This window comes from Phalacrocorax carbo, chromosome 1 (genome assembly GCF_963921805.1).
Source record: "Phalacrocorax carbo chromosome 1, bPhaCar2.1, whole genome shotgun sequence".
NCBI classification, from domain to species: domain Eukaryota; kingdom Metazoa; phylum Chordata; class Aves; order Suliformes; family Phalacrocoracidae; genus Phalacrocorax; species Phalacrocorax carbo.
The window spans coordinates 86790599-86815988 of NC_087513.1; the positions used below are offsets into that span (position 1 = coordinate 86790599).

The window sequence follows — 25390 nt, forward strand, 5'->3', positions numbered from 1 at the left end:
AGCAGATCCTTGCCTTATTACTGTTGGCTTTGACGGTTTACTTCCAGTTAGTTTCATTTCCTGTTACACCAGTCACCTTAAAGCTACAATTTACGCATTTGTCTCTGGCAGGCTCTATTAAGGGAAGGCTGTGTTGATTCATCCACAGAGGGAAGATTGCTCCTGCCTCTTTACCCATATTAGCTTTGGCTGTCACCTGACCCCACTATCAGCTAATTCAGGGAGCTAATCCCATGCAAAAAAACCCTCAGAACAAACAAGCATCCAGGAGAGCACCACCAAGCCCTCAGATAGTCCACAGTCTTGAGACCCTCCATCAGTTCCTCAGCAACTGACAAGTGCCAGAGCTGGTGCAAGGTTGAGTGGGACCTTGAACTTGACAGTAGCTAGGTATTAATCAGCTTAAATATAATGTGAAACTGTAGCTGGAGTCTCTTTTTTCCTGTTGCAAGCTGATATGTGTGAAACCCTGTCAAGGTATCTTTCTCTTCCTCTGATGTTGACCTACATATTAACTGCTAGCAGGAGGCTGTCATCCTCTGTTACTCAAATGGTAGAGTCTCTTATGGATGTAAAGCTCCAACCTTACCATTTTGAATCACTGGGATGTTAAAATGATTGTCATAATTTTTAGTGATTGCTGCTTCTTAGTTTCCTTAAAAAACACTCCCCTATCCCAAACACAGTTCTATACAGCAAATATCTTTTGGCAACTTGTTTTTCCTTTCCGGTGTCTTGAGCTCTGTTCTTAAGGTTACTTACTTGACACTGTCAAAAGTTAGCCAAACATTACCGCTTGCAGTTGGTGTGTGTAACTTTTTGATTGTTATTTGAAACTAAATAAAACTGATTCTTTACAAATGAAATCAAGTTAACTATATGGAAGTGGGTTAATAGAGGTGTTTGCTTGTTAGTTGTGTTGCTTGAAAAGTTCTCTTTGTTTAATGGTTTGCTTGGGTTTTTTTTCCAAAGTAAGAGTAGACCAGGAGTTATTTTCTTTCTATTATTGTTCTTCCTGGACTCACATGTTTAGTAGTGGTTTCTGGTGGATTTTTTTTCAAGTATGTCCCCTCTTTTTCTTTCATTTTAGAACAAACTTATAATGTCCATGTGGAATGTCACAGAAGTGTCATCTGTCCTACCACGTGTGGAGAATGAGGCTGTCCTCGTAAATTAAGTATTTAGTATGTTCATACTTAGCACTTCCCATTGCAAGGAGTTAATGCAGCTTTCTCTGTGACATTATTACGTAGTGATTTCAGCAAGCCTTTGAGCAAGTGTTTTCAAGCTATATCTTGTAAAGGTAAACAGGTAAAATCCTGTTTTGGTTTTTTTGTGTGTTTTTGTTTTTTTTTTTTTGCTTCAATGTTCTCATATATTGCTATTCCTGTATCTCAGTTGAAATGTTAGGAAACTCTTCATAGCTTCTTAGTCAAACTGATATCACAGGTTCTGTTATTGGGCTGAACTACCTGAACAAGAGCATGCTATAATCAATAAATATGCTGAGAAATTCCTTTTCTTTACCATGTGAGTAAGCAGAAGGAAAAGGAATTTCTCAGCTGGCTGAGGCTCCTGCCTGAACCTTGTTCAATTTCTGGAGGCTATTTGGGTTCTCTCAGTCACTCCTGAAGGTTTTTCTGCATGCCTCCAGGAACCTTTTTCCTCCTCTGGGAGTATCATGTGTGAAAGAGGGAATTTCTAATTCTGGGGGCAATGATGAGAAGAGAAGGGAGAGCAAGGATGCTGTATAATGCACATGTGATTGGAGGTCCTTTGTTGTTGCTTCATTATTGTTTCTGTTCCCATCTCCTCCCAAAATTTCTGTGCAGATCTAAGGTTATGAACCCAGCATCCCACCTTGGCACAACTGTCAGGCAGTGTAGCTAGTACAGAGGGTGAAGGAGTAGCAAGTCAGTACTGTAAGTGCAAGCTTCTGTAGAGCATATACTGAAACAGTTGCTGATGTTGTACAAAAAGGGACTCATGATTAATTTTCTTTAGGTAAAAAAATTATGTTGGAATTACATTTAACAAAAAAAACCCCAACCAACCAAACAAAAAAACCCCCAACAACAACAAAAAATGCCAAAACTTTTCACTCCAGAGGATGTTAAAATGTGTAGGAATTGCTAGTTCTGCACTTGCCCATGCAATGTTAATATGGCTCTTCATGTGTTCGGAAGGGTGAGAATTAGGGTATTAGCGGAAACCTGTAATATTCTTCTTTTTCAGTAGTTTGAATCTATCTTTTGAATCTAAAATTATCTAAGTCTGGCTAATTTTAGGATTCTGTTTAATATTGGGCAGCTTAAGTAGGACTGGTTTCCTGCGGAAAAAGTTGCCATCAAAGCAGGTTTGTTTTTATCATTGTGAAAAATAAGTGTATATATTTAATTTTGTATGGAATAAAGGAAAATAAACCACTTTTGTAAAGATTGTAGCATGATGACATCTGAAAAGATGAGCTTTGAGTGGTATGGAAAATAGAGTAATGCTTCTGACTCTGCAGCAACTTTTGTGGTATATGCCAAATCATAGAATATGTAACTTATTTTCCTTCCTGGCTTGTGTCGCTGGGTTTGTCTCTTTGGGGTTTTTCCCCCCCACCATTGAAAACTTAGTTTCTGGCAGCAGTAGTAGACTGGATAATATTATAAGAGCTTGATGCTGTGTAATGGGAGTGCTCTGGTTCTATTTATGTCTGCTTGAGCATGTACTTCAGTATCTGATCTGTGCCATCAACATCAGTGGTACTGCTTTGTCCTATAGGCAAATGTGCTTATTTGTAAAGATGACCTCTTTAATAAGAAGCAGAGATGACACACTGCTCTTGCCTGAGAACCCAGTTCTGTGTAATTGCTTTCTCAGTATCATAGGACTAGCTGTGTATTACTCTCCTTTAATCAAACTGTCTGTTATCAATAAATAGCGCATGCAAGGTGTTTGCCCTACCGTCTTAGACTTGGCTGCAGTGAGTGAAGTGTAAATACTCTGATACATTGCTAGATACATATCTAAACTTGTACAACAGTCATGTTTCTAGCTACCGAGAGTGGTTTAGAGTACAAAATTCTGTGGTTTGACATTATTAATTGTAGTAGGCTTCTGCAGTTTTGAATTAAAATTATCCTTCTATTTTCTGGAGCTGTTCGAATCTTGCATCAGAATAAACTCTGTGTCCTGATGTTTGTTCTTACTATCTTGCTCATTTCTAACTTTTTATCCTACTCAATTCTCTTGTTCAGTACTGATGTCTGTTTCTTATTCTGGTAGTCTATGTATTTTTCACTCCTGTAAAGTTCTTCCAACTTTACTGCTTTAAAAAAAAAAAAAAAATCTTATCAGAGTGCTAATTGGAAAGGAAGAGCTGGTGCTCCAGTCAGTATGGTGCTGGGAGACAGGAAGCTATTTAAAAATCCTTTTACACAGAGCAGGCATCAGCATTCTTCTCATTCAAATTTCTTGGTAAAACATAAAGGCATCCTAAATTTCATAAACCTTTAGTAAGATGTAAGCTCTTCAGTGTCCTTTTTTAGAATTAAGCTTGATTCCTAAAAAATGAGAACTTTTCCTCTGTATTAATACTATAAATGCTTTGACCATCAGATTTAAGACCTTGTTCTGCAGAGGCTTAATATTCTGCACAGAAGTAATTAGCTACAGCTGTTAAATGAAGTTTCTTTAATCAACAAAAATTCTGAAATAATGCCTACTTTTGATTATATGTTGGTGCCTTGAGGCAAATCTAATTGTATCCTCTTTTACATCGTATAAGCAGGAAGGATCTAAATGAGATGTTTGATAGAGCTGTAGTGATTGAAGACACTACATTGTTGAACTTTATGCATCTACTGCATTTCATAACAAAGTGTTTTTGTACCTGAATTACATTAAGATGCTAAAAACTGAATGAGTTTGCTTATATGTAGTTGAAAACTTGTGTAGTGTTGTGTAATTTATATTTTTTATTTCCTCCTCACTAATGAAAGTTGCATTCATTGCTGTTGTAGTCTTAAAAAGTATCATTTCTTCCTGAAATACTTGTTTGATTCTTCTGTTTCATCTGATATTGTAACTACAAAACTAAGAAATGTCACGTAAGCTTATGCAGTCTTTAGTGACCCTTCTTGGTGTTAACAAATGCCTGGATACCAATATGAACACAACTGTTGGAGTGTTTGTGGAAAACATCTGCCTTTCTTCACTAGTCAAACTTAGGCTGACTGTACCAGCTGTGACAGGCTCCAAGAAAGCCATTGACTTGGGCTTGGCACCCTCCTCCTTTTTTGAGTTGATGCTTGGGATTACATGGCAGCTGTAGACAGAGGTGAGGAACAAACGTCTTTGCTAATGGTCACAGTACTTGACAGAACCTCAAGATAAACTTTCCCAATTCTGTTCATGTTAAGATTCATAACACAGAAAGCAAATAATTCCCAAAGGATCACCACTTGCCTGCGTGGTTTGCTTGGGTTTTTAATTCAAAAGTTTATACATGTCCTGCATTTGATAGTGGAATCTGTACTGTTTTGTTCTTAACTGGGAGGTATGTTTTGTACTTCTTGTTTTCTTTCACAATGATAATAGAGATGTCTTCTATGTTAATGCCCTTTATTAATAAACTATTTAATTGGGTGTATTACTTCATGATGATTTATGAAGATTGTGGCTATGTTCCAAAATCTTAAAGATATCTAGCAATATTAAGGAATTTTTTGGCTTTCAGTTTTGCTTTCAGTCATGCATAAGGGATGTGCTTCAACTCTTTACTCCCGTCTGCAAGTACTGTGTGCCCATTCAATCTGTGTTTTTGAAATTCTCTCTAAATATATTCCCTAAGGGTTTTCCTTGTCCTCATTCCAGAGCTGCTTCCAAAGGCCCTGCTTAAATTACAAGTCAAAGGAAAACAATTGGGTAGAGACAGATACAGGTGGAACAAGCAGCAGTTGCCTTTAAGGATCAGCATGGAAATCCATGAATTTAATATATCAGATATCTAGAAGTGGCCATGTTTTCTTTCTGTTGTACCTAGAAAAATACATATAATGAATTACAGTTATTGCAGAGAACAAAATACAGAAAGGCAGTGTAAAGATATAAGTAGTTAAGTGGACTGTTTCCCTAACCGAATTGCTGGATGAGCAGAACAAGATCAAGCTCTGAGGGTTTCTAACTGTATGGGTTAAGAAAGACTGCATTTAAAATACTAAGCAGAAAAATTTAGGTGTAGTCAAGTTCCAGGAAATAGGAAGAATGCCGAGACACTGGCAGTCTGGGCAGTGGAGAAGTTTCCACTGCTGAACAAAAGATGTGGGGGGAAGATTAAAAGTTAAGATACAGTTCATTTGGCTTGAAGGTGATACCCAGCTATCCACAAAGAAATGTCAGAGACTGAGGTTTTGGTTTAGGCAAGAGGGTGGATCTGAAATGAGATCTGTGAGCTTCCATCATAGAGATAAGTGCTTTTGAGAACAGTGATGAAGGTGGCTGAAGGCCCAGATTCTTGGTTTGAGATTTGGCTGCAAGAGAGATCAATTAGGGACAACTTTTATTGCACAGAAGTGGAAGGAGGTTTTGTTTGGAGGAGGTCTATGTGGAATGTAAGAGGGGGTATTTAGGATTGAAGGAGAGTGCCTGTGTCAATGAGTCAATTATCTCCTATCCCTAGTATTGTCCAAAGAAGTTGAATGATGAAAGTGAGGAGGATTGGTGTTCAGAGTGGCGGCTGTGCCTTTGTAGAAGACCAAGGAAGCAAGCTAGCAGAGCCTAAGTTGGTACAAATTATAGTAAAGGAAAGCAGGAGATAGGAATGAGGAAGAGGTCAAGGGGAAGTGTGATGGCAGGAGGGAAAACTTCTGAAACTGGGTGGAGAGAGGGGTAAGAGGACTTGAATAAGGACTCTGTCTAATGTTCCTTTTGTTTGAGGAGAGGTACACATGTCATATGCAAGCCTAAGCACTTGCTAGAAATAAATTCTACTGTCACCTTTGTATAAAAGAAACCACTCAAGGAATCTGCACTTTGGGTTAACTTTCTGGGCAGAGAGGGGGCAGTATATATCTCTCCAGTGCTCTTGTGTGTCATGAATATATATTCTCCATATACTAGAACATGATGAGGTTGTAATATGCGTGGATGTTATAAAATCCTGTATGCTGCAAGATTGGAGGGAAAAGCAACATCCATAGTTAGTGTGAAATGCTTTCTAGGTGCTGACTCTCAAATATCTTTTTAAAATTAGTTCCTGTTCGCTTCACTGTGTCTCTGAAAGTAGCCTCACATTGAAGATTAAACTTGACAAAGGGTAAAAGTTCAGAATTTCCACACAGCTGTTTGTTTCTGGATGTCAGACTTACACAAATATTTATGGTCTTTAACAGTTCTTGTCTATCTGCTGAGAATCAAAATGGTAAAACTGGTTGGCCTTTTCCTATAGTGACCTAGTGCTCTGCCTTTTAGTGTGAGAGAACGGCTGCTGGTGGCCAGTTTTCTTTTCTTGACTCCATTCTAATTTTTATTTCCTTTTTTGATCTTGAATCTTATGAGGAAGTTTGAAAGCATTTTTGGTTTTTTGCAGTTCAGTTTCTAAAGAGCCTGTTGTGCCACAGCAGATAGGAGAGACATGTTAAAAGTCATTGTCTTGGCATGTGAAGCTTTAGTAGCTGTTAAGTTCAGAAGGCTCATTACTGCATGCATAATTAAAGCACATTAAGCTTTGGTTAGTGATTCGATTATCAAGTGTTATAATTTGTGGTCCTTTCTGAGTGACATTTAGACAGCTCATGGATGCTTTGAGTGTGCAATGTTCCTGCATAAGCAGCTGCAATAGTTAATTACAGTGATTGTTTAAAAAACTTGCACCTGTTTCTAGTTTCAGATTCTAATTATTAGGTCTATTTATGGTTCTTGCTGGCAAAAATAGTCTAATCACTGATTATTTTAATAATATTGCTTGTTTTAAAGTAGCTACTGCTGTAGATTCATGAGTTGAACCTCTGTCTTGAGACTTTAGGATAAGCTGTTGGGGTGACTAGAAGGAAGCAGCAGCTTTCTATTAAGTAAATTTTTTGAAGATTTACTCAAAACACACTGTATTTTAAGAGTGTGCTTATGTTGCCTAGAAGCAGGGGGTGGGTAGTTGGATAGGGAAACTGTGACACATTTTGGTGTATGTGTTTATGGTGGGATTCTTTCCAATCTTGTATTTTTATATTGATCCTTTCTGAGGTCTCTTCTTTAACTCTTGAGTATTTGAATGTAGTGCTAGCTATGTGCATTAAACTCTGTTAACTCTTTAGTATGCTGGATGGGGAGCTTGTTGGTGTTTGGATATGACTCGGCAAGGGGGTGCCAGCTGCTCACATGTTTCCAATCTTCTCATTCTCTTGACTTTATTCTGTGTTTTCAGTTCTTACTGCTTAAGAGCTCAGAAGAAACATGTGGTATTGGTATCTAGGGGTGTGGCTTTTCTTCGTCCACTAGGGTCATATACTTGAATATATTTGGTAAAATATATCTTCAGCTGGAAGGTAGAATATTACATTTCTTGTAGCCCATGCTGACCAGAATTGGTAATTGCATAGAGAATATTTGTCTGCAGAAGAACTCTTACATTGTCTCCTGTAAACTCCCTCAAATACCTGTCGACCTTTCTCTTCATCTTACTGTTTTCTTTGTTTGTCTCAAAATGTCACTTCCTGGAAGACATGGAGCTGATCATAGAGTTAATGCTAGAATTTTTCGTCTGAATCTCTGTATTTTCTTCACTTAGGTATTCTGCTGAGTGACTGAAGGAAAGTAGACTGTAATTCAAACTTCCTTAATGACTCTAATTGGATTATAGTGCTGTAGAAATCAACAGCTTTTGTATGTTTATATAGTGGTTCCTGCAGTGTAAACAGACGTGAGTTCAAAACTGGTTTTCCAATTTCTGGCTGTTTCATGCAGTTTGACTCTAGAAGTAGATTAAGTTGGTAGAGTGATGGAGCTTTTATTACTACTGTTGCATGCAGCACCTGGGACTGAAAATTTAAAGGAAAAGTAAAGGCAAAAATCTTCATGGCACTTGAACTGGATGGTGCAAAATCGTGAAGGTGCACAAAGCACATCACCAGTGACTCATTTTAGTGAGTCACACTCACTATAACTACTCAGACACCATTAATCTTTTTCACACAGGGGGATGGTATTTGGGGTCATGCATGTTAACCATAGGTTTTACCAAAAATATTTCTATTTATGAATAAAGCACACTCATTGTAAAGCATCCTTTTCAAATTAGGTTAATGTGGATATACCTTGAACATCTCTTTATTAAGGTCCGAGATACATGGTTACCATCTTTTTCTAGAGATTCAGGTTTTTCAGCAATGGTTGATCCTTTGCAAAAAGAATTTCAATATCTGTTAACAAAATGTTAGTAGATCTAGTTAGAAGGTAAAGGCTGTTACTTGCATCCAGAAACTGAGTTTTGAAAATGAGAAATGTAACTCCAAAATACATTATCCCCACACTAAAGTATTTTGATTCTTAAATGTTCAATAACACTTTCTATTTATCGTTCTCTGTAAGCCATCTCTTTGGCTCCTCTACAGCATGCTGTCCCTTGGTGAGAACATGACTGTGCGGAATGATGTCTTGTTCTGGCGACCTCGTTCTCGTTCTCTCTAGCTGCATCTTACACAGAGCTCTCTGCTAGTACAGAACTATGGTTTCACTTCTTTCAGTTGATAGAAATTTTCAGCTGGTTTTTTTTACTGAATTGAGTTTATTGCTGCTGCAATAGAATGTGAGTAACTTTTACATCAATAGAAGAAAGTTATTTTCCCCCATAAATGGGTCATAGTAGAAGTAAAAGTTATCCTAAATGGATTTACTTATTGCCACTTTGAAAGTTCTACAGTTGAGGGAGAGAAGGACTTCTGCTGTTCAACAGTGTTAATGAACTCGGATTTGGTTGTCAAAGTGAGGAGCTCAGTCTCTTTTTTTTTAACTGTTTGGGAGAAATATGGATGTGATGTGGGTTGTATTGAGAAAAGCAGCTGAAGAACTTCAGTTTGAACACCTTTCAGTCAGTGTATCTGTTAAAATATTGCATTGTATTTCTAGTATTGAAATATCAAAAGGTAATAATGCCACTCTGATTTTTTTTTAAAATGCAAACTGAATAGCACTTAAGAAGAACTTAAGGGCTAATAAACACTCCTTGTGTAACAATGCATTTTGGGAGCATTTATGTTATAGTCCCATGTTTTTCCCCTTGTATGTTATCCACATTGGCCTGTAAACTGGGAAGTTATTTTCTGGATGGCATGAAGTGATGTCAGACTTTCTCAAATTGAGAATAAAATATGTGCCGAAAAAATGTCTCTATTTGAGTGTTTGAGCACAATCAAAAGACTGGAGCAGAAAAGTGTGTAAATTTTACCTTAAATATACTGAATGTTTATGAGATAGCAGTCAGGGCTAGTGCACTGGGAGTTTGAACAGTGAATTTCTGGAACTAAAAGCTTGATTTATGGCACTTGGACTTAAAATCAGCTCTCCTTAGACAGAGGACTGTTACAGTCAAAACTTGCACAAAATTGACCAGTCTGGTGGGATTGCCCTGATACATATACATATGATACATCTGTATCAACTCTATGCAGGTTATTCATTACTAGCTTAATTCTTTGCCCTTTTTTTGTAAAGGTAAAGCAGTACCCTATAATAGACAGACATGGCATGAGCTTGATCTGTGAGATTGATAAAAACAGTTCTGTTACACTTGCAAAGCACAGTAATATCTGTCCATATTGCCAAATATTCCATCACAGCACCCCAGCAAGTTACTTAAAATTTGTTTGAATGTCTGGAAATGTTATTGGTTTATCACAGACTTTGCCAAATATTCTTAATAACCCTTGTAGGAAAAATACCTCAATTAAAAAATGTAGATACATTCCTATTTTTGTTGTCAGTGTTTGGTTAACAGTTGTCAATCTTGTGTTTATTTTTTCTGTGAACTTTGGATTGGCTTTTAATTGTGGTTGAACTAGATGATTGCTGTAGGTCCCTTCCAACTGAACTCTTCTATTCTGATTCTCACATATGGAGTGGTTGCTCCTTTTCATAGGTATGTTTTCAGTATACTGGGAAAAAAGGTTATATGAGTCAAGTGGCTCAGTTACTCATCAAGCTTGGCCTCCTGGCCTGCCTTTAAATTTCTTACATGGCTTGCTTCTTGCCTTTTTTCCTTTCCATTATCTGCTGTCTTCTCCTTAATACTCTTTGAGGAAAAAGTATTTTTGCCTGGGGGAGGAAACAGAGGGAGTGTGTATGGTGGTTTGTTTGTTTTTTTTTTTTGTGTGGTGGGTTTTTTTTGTAACTAGTGCTTGTTTTAAATCTCTACAACTATTTTTGATTCCATTAGTCATTGAGCAACTCTATTTTAAAGAAGCTTGAAAAGGTTGTATTATATTCAGTCTGGTGTGTATCTTTCTGATGCCTTGAAATATTTTAGGACTAGAATGGGCCATTTTTGTCTGCCGTTAAAATAACCTCTTGTTGAACCCAGGCTTTAAAACAACATTCTTCATTTTGTGTGTGAATCTTGAAACTTTTACTGATCATTAAAGATCATGATGGAATATTGTGTTTAGAACCAAGATATGTTGGTTTTGTTGACAGTGAGTTCAAAATCATACTTTACTAAAAGCTCTTGTGTTCCTAAATGGCTTTATAATTAACTGCATTTAACTTGTGAGGTTTATGGACAGTGTTCAAGATAAAACATGCTGTGGTGGGGTTTGCAGCTCTTGCAACTCACACCTCACTCTTAATAAAAAGAGTGGCTGCAATTTTTTCTTTTTTCTTTTTTTGGTAGTGATTACTGCAGATCTTGACAAGTTATGTACTATGTATTTATAGTGCAGAAGAAGAGCCCTTCTGATTATTTTTTAAAACAGAATGATTGCTACATGTGCCTCTGACACATCCTGTAGCTGAAGTCAGGATGTAGGACTTTTCCTCTCTAAATTCTTGAGTAGACAAGCAAAGGTGCTGAGATATAATCGAGAAAACCCCTATGAAACATATTTCTACAGTAGTGTTGCTACGGTGTGTGTTGGTCCTTTTTGGGGGTTCATGGCAAAAATAGTGTAGGATTGTACACTAACAATTCAGTAAACTGTGGCTTCTTTTGAAGGTGCAGTTTGTTTATAAGCAATGTGTTTTTAGTAATGAGTTGCTGACTAGCATTTGTGTCTCTAGAGAAGAAGAGGAACGTCTGAGAAATAAGATCCGAGCAGATCATGAAAAGGCTCTGGAAGAGGCTAAGGAGAAATTGAAGAAATCGCGTGATGAGATTCAAGCTGAGATTCAGACAGAAAAGAACAAAGTAGTGCAAGAGTTGAAAAAGAAAGACAACAAGCCACTGCCCCCTGTTCCTTTACCAAATCTTATAGGGATAAACAGTGGAGAACCAGCAGACCCGGATATCCGAGAGAAGAGGAACAAAATTAAAGAGGTAAAGATGATTATGATGTGGTCCTACCTGTTCTTGTATCTGATAGTTATTTATATGACATTTATTTGCTGGTTTTTTATATTAAAAAGAAAAAAACAGGACTACAACACATTTTAATAAACAGTAAGCTAAAAGTGCACATCAAGTGTTAATGGACATCAGCATTATTAAATGTTTTTTCCTGGTGTTGGGGTGTTAATATTTTACTGGATAACAACTTGAAAATGATTTTAAGGATTTCTTCAACTTAGTTGTATGGGTTCAAAGTGAATTTGTCATTAACACATGGAACAGCAATGAGCAAGTCCTTAAAGCAAAGCTTGACTTTGTCAGTTTCCAGTCAAAGCATGGGATATTTTAGTGTCACAAGATATTTTTAAATGTTTAAAAAGTGGATTGAAAAGATAAGGGAATAAAAAGACATGCTGTTAAAATTTACATATTACCAAATTGTCACATGCTTTTCGAAGTAAGTGTTAAATGGGTCTAAAAAACTAAGAGTTCATTTACCTGTAAAACATCCAAACTAAGATGTTGGCTTAGGCTTTTGATTCTGTGGCAGCTTATGCTATGGCAGTTGCTGTTCCTGGTCTTATCCTTTCCATTCCTGGTTGGCTCTGAGATTCATTGCCTTCTTTTGTCCTGGAAATAAGTTTCCTATTATCAAGTAAGCAGGAATGGTTCAGGCCAGAGGTAGACAAGCACAGGCTCTGTAATTAAAGAACATCCAGCACTACAGCACTTAGCTATATCAGCAAAATGTTCTTTTAAATTGTGATCTGCATTTAGTTAGCTCGTAAAACCAAACAAAAATAAGTCAGTCATACACGTGTCCTCATAATAGGAGGAGTTACAGCTGGAATATGTACCATGATGTGGGTAGATCACCCAAGTTGGAATTTTGAGTATTAATGATGACTAGATGAAATCCACTCTTATCAAATAATGAACAACTTCTTATAATACATGAATGATGGACTATGGAGCTTTATTACTATTTGAATCTCTCAAGTAGTAAATCCTTCTCCAGAAGGTGTGCCTATTCTGTTAAACTACTGCAGAAACACTTTTGACTGAGAAGTTGTGTGTGGAATACTGGACCCCCTTGATCCTGCTTTGTTAGGGCTGTTCCCCAAAGGACAGCACTGAATTGTGGATTGCAAAAGGATCTACTGCTTTTGAAAACCATGTCCTCAAACATTTTCAGTGAGAATATACAGAGAATCTTTTCAAAATGCCTTCTGAAAAGTGGAGGTGAATGGTATGACCATGTAGTTGTTGACACTTCTTACTTTTAACTGCAGTTTACTGTATTTGAATACCTTTGAGTCTGCCACTGGTGGATTTAATGGGTAGAATAAAACTGAGCTGACGAAGTAATGTGAAAGTACTCAGCACAGCTTACAATTAAGAACTAGCTGGAAGAAATAATCAACTAAAGTTCCTATAGATCAAGCCTGGAATTGGAGGGAGAGCTGAAAATTAGTATTTGTGTTTCTGAGGTTTTGTCAGAATGTAGACTATGGGAGGAGATGAGAAGCTATAGGTTAATACAAAGTGGCAGTTTTCTTAGTGACATGGATATGTAGTAAAATTGGGGCAATTCTTACTGATCTAAACCTGAAGGTATAGAAATTTGTAAGGAATCCAGTGTAGTTTAACTGATAGCTCTGGTGATCCTTAGCTGCAGTTGCCACAAATCCTGTGCTGCAAAAGGCTTACTCCTTTTTGGATGATCAGCTTACATGTGAATCACACTGACAAGCTGGTTTTTTTTAATTGCATAACTTGTTAATGGCTTCTGTTGTGGTTTCTGAAGTGTAGTTTTTCATAGCCAGACCAAAGATTTTATGGGACTATGTATTAAGTGGGTAAGTACTTCAGTTAGGATAATCATACCTTTGCACTGAACAGTCTTCAGCAGTGTGACTGCTGTACTTGAACAGTCCAGGATCATATCAGCATGACTGAACCTCCTGTCATGTGAATTACCTTCATTGAGTCAGTCTTGTTAGCACTGTAGCTATCAGATGATCTCCAGAATTTTTAAATTCTTTGATGTAGGGTGGCAGATCATCACTTCTACTGCCTGAAGGGCTAGAATACAGGAGCAGAAGGTCTGCTAGTGAGAATGGACAAATGATAATGCTGAAGAACCCATTGTTGGTGCATTTTTGGCGGAGACAAAACACATCAGAAGTGTCAGATGAGTAATATTTTGCCTGAAACCTGTTTTGACAGCATCAGATATATCACAGAAGGCTGCAGTGATTCCAGAGATGCAAACTGTGTTTTGAAATATGCTATGATCATCACCGAGGTCTTCTCTCACTGTTGGTTTTTTTTGTAATCAGTGTAGACTATTACTAATAGTCTTTGTAGATGAGGCAGATATGTAGCAAAAAAAAAAGATAACAAATTCTAGGAATCAATATCTCTAACATAGGTCTACACCTAGCTTATGTAGCGTTTCTCACATTCAAGACATTATGGTTGCCTGGATTGAGAAAACAAAAAAGCCCAGGGAAGCTGCTAGCTCTTTGGAGGCTAACTGTCTGGCTTCAGAATTCCATGTGGTCCTAAGAAGGCATTTGGCTTGTGCCTTGGTTGACTTTGAAGTGTCCTGATGCATATTTGAGGTACTTTACTCTCTCAAAACAGCTTTAGACTGCTTAAATCCACAAAAATTAACTTATACAGCATATTCTGCTTAGTATTAAATGGTGAAAAACTCTGTAGAATTGGGCTACATGCTGTAGCAGGTACATCGCTCTTTAAAATTGGGAGGAAGACTGGAAGAGTTTCAAACAGGAATCTTGCTTCTATCATTTTTACAGAAAAATTATTACCACCTTTCCTTTCCAAAGAGCAAATTGGTGAAGTCTTTTTTAACAGATCTTCACACAGAGAGTGGTTTTGTAGTACTCAAATATTTAAAAAACATTTTGATTTTTTGAAAAGTACTTATAAAAGTAATAAGTTGTATAATGGTCTTAAGAGAGCTTTGTAAAGCATTAGTAAGCTTTATAGAATAGGAATGTTCAAGAAGCCTCCCTCTCTGTGCTCAGTAAGGTCACGGAATAAACCAGGAGCAGAATCTGGATCTCTTGGTTTTGTTTTTGTCTTTGGTTCTGATATTTATATTTAGTGTTACATTGTATTCTCAATTGTAACTAATTCACAGAATTCTACAATTTGTCTATATGTTGTTCTAACAAGCTATTAAATCACTTATTTCAGTAAGGACTATTTATGAGTTGGCTGATTATTTTGGATGCACAGCAAGAACTTCGAAGTAAAGGTTTTCCACCTGCTTACTGTACATGCTTTGTAGTACTTCTCTAGTATATTAGCTTGTTTTTCTGGCTTTTAAAAAAAAGCTATGGTTTTTATTGAACTAGTATTTTAAGAATAAACACATCTGAAAATTATTCTTGCTGCTACACTTTAGCTTTGTATTAATATTTCAGTGATATTTTTTTGTTGTTACTAAGTAAAGATGAGAAAATGCTTTTATAAGATGGTAGATGTAATTTGTATAGTTTTCAAAAAAAGATTTTAAGATGTTTCTTTACATTGTGGTTAATGCAAAGAAATTAAGAACAAAACTCATCTTTTTGGAAGTCACTGTCTTCCTTTCCAAGTTAAATTAGATATAAATTGCATGAGCACTAGGAATTTTTGGCACTTAATATCCATTATTATGGCCTTTAAATGGTGTTCAGAATATTATTTTCTGCAGTTAAATTGTAATTATTACAGATAGTGCTTTTTTTTAATGAGTTATGTTTCCTTAAAGAGTTACATTTTACCCAGTCGAATAAGGACAACTTTTATTCTTTTCGCCATACTTAGGGTTCAGGTTTTCTTTCATTTAAGCCTAAGGTTTTGCAGTACTGCCTTACCTCCAGCATTCATTTCAGATACTCATTAGAGTATTTCACCCAATAATAGTACTAATCCCATGCAGGATAATCATATATACACACATACCCCTAGTTCTAAACATTTTATTGCTTATTTTGAGGTCTTGGAGTGTTGAAGTCGAGAGGTCTTAGAGTGTTGAAATTACAGATGTATAAGTTCTACATACAAGTCAGTATGTATTGTATTACATACTTTATAGTTTCTGCATTCATACTGACTCCAAAGCTCTGGGGGTGATTGTCAGGGAGCTGGGGATCTGGCGGTGGTTAAGGTGAACGGGTGTGAGGAGGGCGGCTCTGACGATGCATGTCAGCAGTTGGTTGTGGACTTTGGCAATAAAGCTTTGGGTTCTACCACCATGGGATCCTGTTTGCAGGGTCTGCCTGGGAGAGATGGGATCCACCTCACTAAGGCAGGACAAAGGCGTCTTTGCTAGCAGGGTGGTTGACCTCGTAAGAAGGGCTTTGAACTAGGAACGATGAGGGAGGGAGAGACTAACTGGCAGCCCTGTGAGGGATTGACTGACAGAGTGGATGAACAAAAGGCCTGTGGTCATGGGACAGAAAAAGATCACAAAATCAGCAAAACAGGGCTTAAGTAGGATCACCTCTAGTGTTTGCATATAAGCAAGGAAGTGCCTATGAGGCACCATTATGGAGAAATCCCTAAAACCCTTTCTGGGAAATCAGCATGCGAGGGTACCTCTCTGAAGTGCATGTACCATAATGCGTGGGGCACGGGGACTAAACGTGATGAGTCAATCTGTGTGCAGGGCTGTGATCTTGTTGAGATATCATGGAGGTGTGGTGGGATGACTTGCATGACGGGAGTGTTGCACTGGAGGGATACAAACTCTTTAAGAAGACTCTGCCAGGAAAATGAGGGGATGAAGCTGCCTTTTATGTGAGAGAGCAGCTGGAGTGCCTGGGGATGGATGATGAACCACTGAGAGCTTCTGGGTGAGGATTAAAGAGCAGACTGGTACAGGTGACACTGCTATAGGCTGCCTGACCAGGAATAACAAGTGGGTGAGGCACTCTGCAGATAGGTTGGAGCAGTGTCATGTTTGCAGGCCATGGTCTTCATGGGGGACTTCAACCAATTCAGTATTTGCTGGAGGCACAACACAGCAGGGCACAAGCAATGCAAGAGTTTCCTGGAGTGCACTGATGACAACTTATTCCTCCAAATGATAGTGGAGCCAATGAGGAGAGGTGCCCTGCTAAACCTCATACTCACAAAGGAGGAGGGGTTTGGGGGTGTGAATTTCAAAGGCAACCTTCGCTATAGGAACCATGAAATAGTAGAGTTTAGAATCCTGAAAGGAGAGAGAAGGGCAAAAAGCAATCTCACAACCCTCAAGCTTTAAGAAAGTGGACTTTGACCTCTTCAAAGATCTGCTTGTTAGAGTCCCTTGGTATAAGGCCCTGGAGGGAAGAGGGGCCTAAGAAAGCTGGTTAATATTGAAGGATCGCTTCCACTAAGCTCAAAAGCTGTCCATCCCAGTGAGCAGGAAGTCAGGCAAAAATGCCAGGAGCTCTTTCAAAAGCAGACACAGAAAGGAAGCATACAGAAGGTGGAAACAGGGACAGTTAACTTGGGAGGAATACAGCGAGGAATACTGTCTGAGCTTGCAGAGGTAGAGTTAGAAAAACCAAAGCCTGACTGCAAGTGAATCTGGCAAGGGATGTCAAAAGCAATATGAAGGGCTTCTGTAAGTACACAGGTGACAAAAGGAAGATTAAAGAATATGTGGACCTCCTGCTGAATGAGGCAAGGGACCTGGTGACATAGGACATGGAAGAAGCTGAGGTTCTTTTTTTGTCTCAGTCTGGACTGATAATACTGGCCTTCAGAAATCCCAGGCCCTGGTGACCATTTAGAAAGTATGGAGCAAGAAGGACGTATCCTTAGTGGAAGAGAATCATAGAATCATAAGGAAGGCTCTGCAGGGGTACCTGGACAGGCTGGATCAATGGGCTGAGGTCAACTGTATGAGGTTTAACAAGGCCAAGTGTCAGGTCCTGCACTTGGGTCACAACAACTCAATGCAACGCTACAGGCTTGGGGAAGAGTGTCTGGAAAGCTGCCCAGCAGAAAAGGACCTTGGGGTGTTGGTTGACATCTGGCTGAATACAAGCCAGCAATGTGCCCAGGTGGCCAAAAGGGCCAATGGCATCCTGGCTTGTATCAGGAATAGTGTGGCCAGCAGGAGTAGGGAAGCGATTTTGCCCCTGTACTTGGCACTGAGTGTTCAGTTTTGGTCGCCTCAGTACAAGAAGGACATTGAGGTGCTGGAGCGTGTCCAGAGAAGGGCAACGAAGCTGGTAAAGGGTCTAGAGCACAAGTCTTATGAGGAGTGGTTGAGGGAACTGGGGCTGTTTAGCCTGGAGAAGAGGAGGCTGAGGGGAGACCTTATTGCTCTGTACAACTACCTGAAAGGAGGCAGAATATACCCTCATCAAGTTTGCTGATGACAAAACTGGGAGGAGTGGCTGATATGCCAGAGCATTGTGCTGCCACCCAGAGGGACCTCAACAGGCTGGAGAAATGGACTGACAGGAACCTCATGTAGTTCAACAAGGGGAAGTGCAAAGTCCTTCACCTGGGAAGGAGCAACCCCATGCACCAGTACGTGCTGGAGGCCAACAATCTGGAAAGGAGCTTTGCAGAAAAGGACTTGGGAGTCCTGGTGGGCATCAAGTTGAACATGAGCCAGCAATGTGCCCTTGCAGCAAAGGTGGCTAATTATATCTTGGGCTGCAATAGACAATGTATTGCCAGCAGGTTGAAGGAGGTGATCCCTCCCCACTGCTCAGCACTGGTGAGGCCACACCTGGAGTGCTGTATCCATTTCTAGGCTCCCCAGTATGAGAGACACGGAGAGAGTCCAGTGAAGGACCACAAAGGTGGTTAAGGAACTGGAGCATCTCTCACCTGAGGAAAGGTTGAGAGCTGGGACTGTGTCCTGGATAAGAGAAGGCTCAGGGAGATCTTACCAATGTATGTAAATACCTGAAGGGAGGGTGCAAAGAGGATGGAGACAGGCTCTTTTCAGTGGTGCCCAGTGATGGGGAAATAAGTAAAGGGCACAAACTGAAACATAGGAGGCTCCATCTGAACATTGGAAACCCTTGTTTACTGTGAGGGTGACCAAGACCTGGAGCAGGTTGCCCAGAGAGGTGGTGGAGTCTCCCTCCTCGGAGATATTTGTAAGATGACTGGGCATCATGGACCTGGGCAGCCTGCTTCAGATTACCTTGTTTGAGCAGGGAGGTTGGACTGGATGACCTTCAGAGGTCCCTTCCAAATGCAACCATTTTGTGATAGGATGATGTTTGGCTAAGCCTGTCAGCTGGAAGAAAGCTTCTCAGAATGGTACACAAATGCAGTTAATTAAACTTGAGTGAAATAGTTTTATGTTCTAGGTTTCAAAGTTAGACTGGAAAACCAGTTCTCTGGAGCTTTTGTTCTATTGCTTGTTCTGTATTTGTTGTGATACATGGTCATATAATTAGGCAGTGCTAATTGTACACAGACCTTTTTTAATTCAGCTCAAAGGAGGAGTGATGTCCACTCAAATCACAGAATCACAGGTTGGAAGGGACCTCAGGGATCATCTAGTCCAACCTTTCTAGGAAGAGCATAGCCTAGACAAGATGGCCCAGCACCCTGTCCAGACGACTCTTAAAGGTGTCCAACGTGGCCGAGTCAACCAGTTCCCTGGGGAGATTATTCCAATGGTTGACTGTCCTCAGTGCGAAAATTTTCCCTCTGGTGTCCAGTCGGAATCTCCTCAAGAGCAATTTGTGTCCATTCCCCCTTTCCTCTCCATGTGACTCCGTGTAAAAAGGGACTCTCCATCTTCTTTGTAGCTACCCAGTTAAGTACTGGTACATGGTGATGAGATCCCCTCTGTGCCTCCTTTTCTCAAGGCTGAACAAACCCAGTTCTCCCAGCCTATCCTCATATGGCAGGCTTCCTAGTCCTTTGATCATCCTGGTGGCCTTTCTCTGGACCCCTTCCAGCCTGTCCATGTCCTTTTTGTATAGCGGGGACCAGAACTGTACACAGTACTCCAGGTGTGGCCTGAAAAGCGCTGAGTAGAGTGGGATAATGACTTCTGTATCTCTGCTGCTGATGCCTTTTTTGATGCAACCCAGCATCCTGTTGGCCTTCTTGGCTGCAGCAGCACACTGTTTGCTCATGTTGAGCTTCCTATCCAATAAGCTAGAGTTGTGAAGCGACTGAAGCTGCTAGCTGTATCATGCTTGCTTCTTGTGCAGTTTGAAAGCTGTTATGTTTAATGACATGGGATAGCAAGGAGATGTCTTACTTTGATAAGTTTTCAACACAGCAAAATTTTAGTTCTGTTCCTGCTTGTCTTGCCTTTCTAATTAAAAAAAAAAAATAGTGGAGAAAGACACTTAAGCAAAGCTTGTTGTGAAATGGGCATCCAGGGAACATAGGGGCCACAGTTGAAGGTCACTTGCTACATCTGACACCTGCAGAATGAGTTGCTCTTACATTTGGATGCTGTGCACAAGTGAGGAGCAAGGTTCCAGCTGGGAAGCTGGGGATGGTCTGACTTGAATTCTTTTGCCAGTGAACTTATTGTGGCCTTCAGCAAAACTTTCATTGTATCCTCTCTTAAAATGCAACTTCTAATGTGTTGCCTCTTAGAAGGGAAGGTAGGAAGATAGTTTATTTAATATTAGTGGAGGCAATTTTGGAAATATTTTAGAAATATGCCAAGAGAAGTGATTAAAGTGTATTTTCATCATGGTCTCTGATTCTCAAGAGGCTTCTAATAATGTTGAGAAGTAGCAGGTTATTTTATAAGCAGCAAAACTAATGGTTTCCTATGGATTTTTGACCTAAATCCCTTTATACCACCTTCTGCTCCTCATTCACATGTTGCTGTGAATGCCCTCTTATCTTCCTCTTTGACTGCATGGGTTGCAATGTGTTCTGTGCCTGGTTTAGAGCTACCTGCATGCTAAATGCTGCCCCACTGAATGAATAAAGGGTTGGAAACTGCCTTCCTCTCAGTTGGGGTACTAATTTGTGTCTGTCTACCTTACCTAGCCACAGATATTTTTTTCTCTGCCCTGCCACCCCCACAAGTAGAGGTCTCAAGTATCTGGTTCCTGCAGCTCTCTAAAATCAGCTTTGAAATGAGAGAGTGGATTCAAAGACTACCACAAATGTATGTGGCGAATGACAGATGTACGGTCAGCAAGATTGCACAATCCTTATTCTCTTAAGAAATCAGGTTAAAAATAGTGAGTAAGTGTCCTTTTACCTGAGTTCTATTTTGTATGCTTATTGAGAAGACACTGTGCAGAAGAAATAATCATGTAGAGGTCTTTTTGCTGCATAACTCCTCTTGTCATAGTTGCTATTCACACACCTTCCACTGTTAATCTGATTTTTTTTTAATTGCAGTGTTTCTGATCTAGCCAAATAGGCTGCCTTCTGTAACTGGGGGACTCTTTTCAGCATCCAAAACCAGTTTAGAACAATTTTGTTGTTGCTGACTCTTTACAATCTTTGTTTTCTTGGTCAAACTTGCTTCGACTTCTGATTGGTTAGGACATCGGTTTTTAGTAATACATGCTTATTGTGTTGAGTTTTGCACTGTGTTTTGTAGCTCACTGCTCCTGACTTTGTGCTTCATTCTTATTGGGAACAATAAATATTATGACCAATCTCAGTATTTAAGATAACACTCCCCAGCAGTGTGTGTTTGTCTAAAATATAATTGTGTATACATAAAAATGTGTTTGCATCTATATACGTGTATACACATAAAATATGTATACACATACATCATTTATTAAGTGGTTTTGTTTGCATGCTATTTGGATTTTCTGTTCTGGATTCTCAAATGTAATTCAGCATGTTGAGAACAGCTAAGCTGGCTTTAAATTAGTTTTACTGCACCTTTTTAATGTGTATCTCATTTTTACTGAATGAGTGAAATCTGTGTAAAGGAAGGATGAACTCTTTTTGCTCAACCCTGTTAGTAAATTAATTTTCAATTTATATATTATAATAAAAATTGTGCAATTAACACTTTGGCCAGTACAGGCAAGTTAGGAATGGCCCTGCACAAAGTTGTGTCCCAGCATGTTGGGATGATTGTATAAAGAGCTTATTTTACATCTGTAAATCTTTAATTTATGCCTGGGAGAAGCTTTGTAGCTTTGTGTATTAATTTTGCTCGGACAGAATGGTGAAAATAAAGCTCCTGGTGTGGGTGGTGCAGTATTTCAGCTGCGCATCCTGAATAGGTTGCTTTGGTTGGTAACTTAAAATGCTACTAATGAGGAATGCAAGTTTGTGTGTTTGAAGATATTTTAAAAAAATGAATCATTATATTCAAGTTGTAGCAGTTAGAGTTCTCCACTGCTCTTGCATTATTGGAAGCATGTTAAAAATTCAAGAAGGTCTTCACTATTAAAAATAGCTTTTTTCCAGCCTATTGTGAAAAGAACCTGTCTTTCAACAATGAACTAGCACATTTGCAGTATTTAAATTCATAAACACAAAATAAAATAAAAAAACCAAGGAAATATTTCACTTCCGTGATATAATCAGCCAAACAAAAATGAACAAAACACAGGTAAATTACTTATCTTCAGAACTGGATAATTCAAAAGGCTCCATGATATCTGATTGACATTGCTGCTGTTTTTAAAATTTCGTATCTTGTGCCATTTATTCCTGTACTATGGAAATGTTGGTGGCAAAAATCATGAATTATGGCTACATGGAAGAGAGCTCTATATTAAATGATACAAGATCTATTATACAAGTGACAATGCATGTTTTTGCAGCTATGGAGACTTTGGAAAGCAAGAGCATCCTCTTAAATATAGTAAAATTCTACTAATTGTTAGTCATCTTTGCATTTTTGATTTATGCATGGTGTCCCTTCTGTGTTTCCCAGAGCAACTCCATAGAATATATGCCAGTGTGTTTAACACAGTTTTCTTGATGTTACATCTCAGAATTATTGATATTAATGTTGTTGATACAAACGTGTGCTACTTGTAGTTGGTTAGTAACCTTTTATGTTGTGTTCCATTCAGACATGGACCATCTGCATACAATACTGAAATACCTGAAACTTGCAACAGTTTACTTTGACTTATTTTGCTCTGAGATTTGAGTTCTTGATTTGCATTGCTGGCATCTATTCCTATTTTCTGCTTTGTTATCAGGGACTAGAAGGTGGCTAACAAGACATCAGTTTTTGAAAGGGATTCAGGGGGAGATCGAAGAACAGCAGACCCCTATGCCTGATGAATGAACTCTGCAGATTAACAGAAACCAGAACAGGGAATAGAATTGTTGAGCACACAGACACCTAAGATCTCCCAGTATATTTTTAATGATGTCATGATGCACAAAGCTATAGAAGATCCCTGAAAGATTCAACAAGCATGTGAACAAGGGAGATATGATCATATACACCATTTTGCAAAAAGTGTTTGGCAAGGTTCATCACTAACAGCTGTTGAACTAAGTAGCCATGGGATGGAGGATTGTATCTCTGCCTGGAGAAATTGGTTAGAGGGCAGGAGATGGAGAGTACAAATAAATGCTGCTGGAGGACATAGAGGATGTGTGATGGGAATCTAAACTATAGAAGTAAATTATTTAGCATTGGAAAATGGATGAATAATAGTATGACCAACCTTGCTGCCAACATGGAGCGCTGGAGGAGAAAACTGAGGCCAGACTGAAGACTTGGGGAAAAATCTTAAGGGACTGAGTGATTATCTCCCCTTTTGTTTCTCATCTAAATGTAAGATCATGCATATTGGGGCTGGAGGGGAGAAATTCCAACTTCATGCTTAATATGAAAAGTTGTGAGGTGACTTACTACCACTTGAGAATGAGAGTGTGTGTCATAGTTCCTTAGAAATGTCACTATAGTGCTCAACAGCAGACAAAAAGCAAATATTCAGTATTGGAGAACAAAACAGGCGAGGTTCTTATGGAAGTGTATGGAGCTAAGCTGCTTCTGCATCTTGCAGGCTTCATGTAGGTCTGCTGTCTCGGCTTCAGGATGCAGTAAAACCAGCAGAAGTGCAAGGGTAAGCTGATGAAGATTAGACTGATGCCTAAAATGGCAAGACTGGAAGAAGGCAAAAGTGGAAGAAAGGAACTGCTTTCTACTGGCTGATGTGTGGTCATGGTTGTTTACGGAGATAACCTGGGAGGTTCTAGTTTACTGAACACTGCAGGACCAGTCAAACCCATGACTACCAGTTTCTCTTGAAACCATGAGGGGACACAAGGTCAAAAACACTGATTCACCACCTTGGGGAAAAAAGCATTTGGCTTTCTTTTAAAAACTCAAGCAGTTGGTTCACTGCTGTAAGCTCTCCAAGTTTAGGCCCTTTACATCTACTGTTCCAGTTCTCACCAGTCTGGAGTATTTTCACCATAGTTCCATTGGGCATCTTAGATTTCAAGTATTTCATGCCACCAAAAAGTACAAGCTTCCCATTTTGCATACATTTGACAAACAGTTTTGTTGTAGTAATGGGTTTGTTACCAGATACATCAGTAAAAGAAAACACAATTTTCTCTGTGTGCTAGGAACATGTGCTAGGAATGTAGGCTTGCCAATGTGACACCCATCTACAAGAAGGGCTGGAAGGAGGATATGGGGAACTACAGACCTGTCAGCCTGACCCTGGTACCAGGGAAGGTTACGGAGCGGTTCATCTTGAACGATCCCACCAGGCACATGCAGGGCAACCAGGGGATCAGGCCCAGCCAGCATGGGTGCGTGAAAGGCAGGTCCTGCCTGACCAACCTCATCTCCTTTTATGGCCAGGTGACCCACCTAGTGGATGAGGGAAAGGCTGTGGATGTTATCTACCTGGATTTAATACAGCCTTTGACACCATCTCCCACAGTGTTCTCCTAGAGAAGCTGGAGACTCCTGGCTTGAACAGGTGGAGTCTTCGCTGAGTAAAAAATCTGGCTAGACAGCCAAGGCCAGAGAGTTGTGGTGAATAGAGTAAAATCCAGTTGATGGCTGGTCATAGAGCAGGGTTCCCCAGGACTCGGTTTTGGGGCCAGTCTTGTTTAATATCTTTATCAATGATCTAGATGAGGGGACTGAGTGCACCCTCAGCAAGTTTTGCAGATGACACCAAGTTGGGCTGGAGTGTCAATCTGCTTGTGGGTAGGAAGGCTCTGCAGAGAGGTCTTTTCCAACCTTAATGTTGCTATGATTCTCTTCAAAACAGGCTTTTTTCAGTGGCAGTGTTCAGAAATGCATGACAGAGACATAGCCTGATACCTGAAATAATTTCATTTTAGCTAGACATTTGTAGCTCCTGGAAGAATAAGATAATCTGTATGAGTTTTCTACATTTCTTCAAAAATCTGAGTGTCTGTAGAAGGAAAATATAACTTTTTAATTTAACTTCCAAGAAGTATTATCTGCAGACCATTAGCAAATGGTTATTAATTCTTAATCTGGCAATTGATCAGTAAACTTGTTTAGCAAGTCTTTGGTTAATTTTAAAAAGGAATTTGAAGGTGTTTTATATAAATCTCTTAAAATCATACTGTTAACCAATGCAGGTTCCTTTGAAAGCAAACCCTATTTGCTGTTTTTTATGCACATTCCTGATGAATAGCAAGAAGAGGATAGGTTTCTCATTTCTAGGCAAAACCAGTAAATACTGCCATTTGCCAGTAAATAATTTCTTTTGCTTATTTCTCAGGGCTTTTATTTTGTTTGCTAGGTGTCTGCCCTTTTTTGAGGAGTGGAAAGGGGCATTTGAAACAATCTGGGTTGAATTATTGTTTTTAACATGCTGCTGTAGTCTCTTAAAGTCTCTTTTTCAATCACTGTAACCTCCTTTTACTGTTACGATTATTATTTTGTCCAAAGACGACATTACCACTCTGTGTCTA

The 25390-nt window shown here is 39.2% G+C and overlaps 1 protein-coding gene across 2 annotated transcripts in view; it reads left to right on the plus strand.

The window, feature by feature from the left end:
* The window catches only part of MAN1A2 (mannosidase alpha class 1A member 2), a 152471-nt gene that overhangs the window by 16741 nt on the left and 110340 nt on the right, over positions 1-25390 (plus strand). For both annotated transcript variants that reach the window (XM_064465135.1, XM_064465144.1), the window contains exon 2: positions 11257-11512. In XM_064465135.1, the coding sequence (XP_064321205.1) occupies positions 11257-11512 (256 nt within the window). The remainder of the gene's footprint in view (positions 1-11256; positions 11513-25390) is intronic.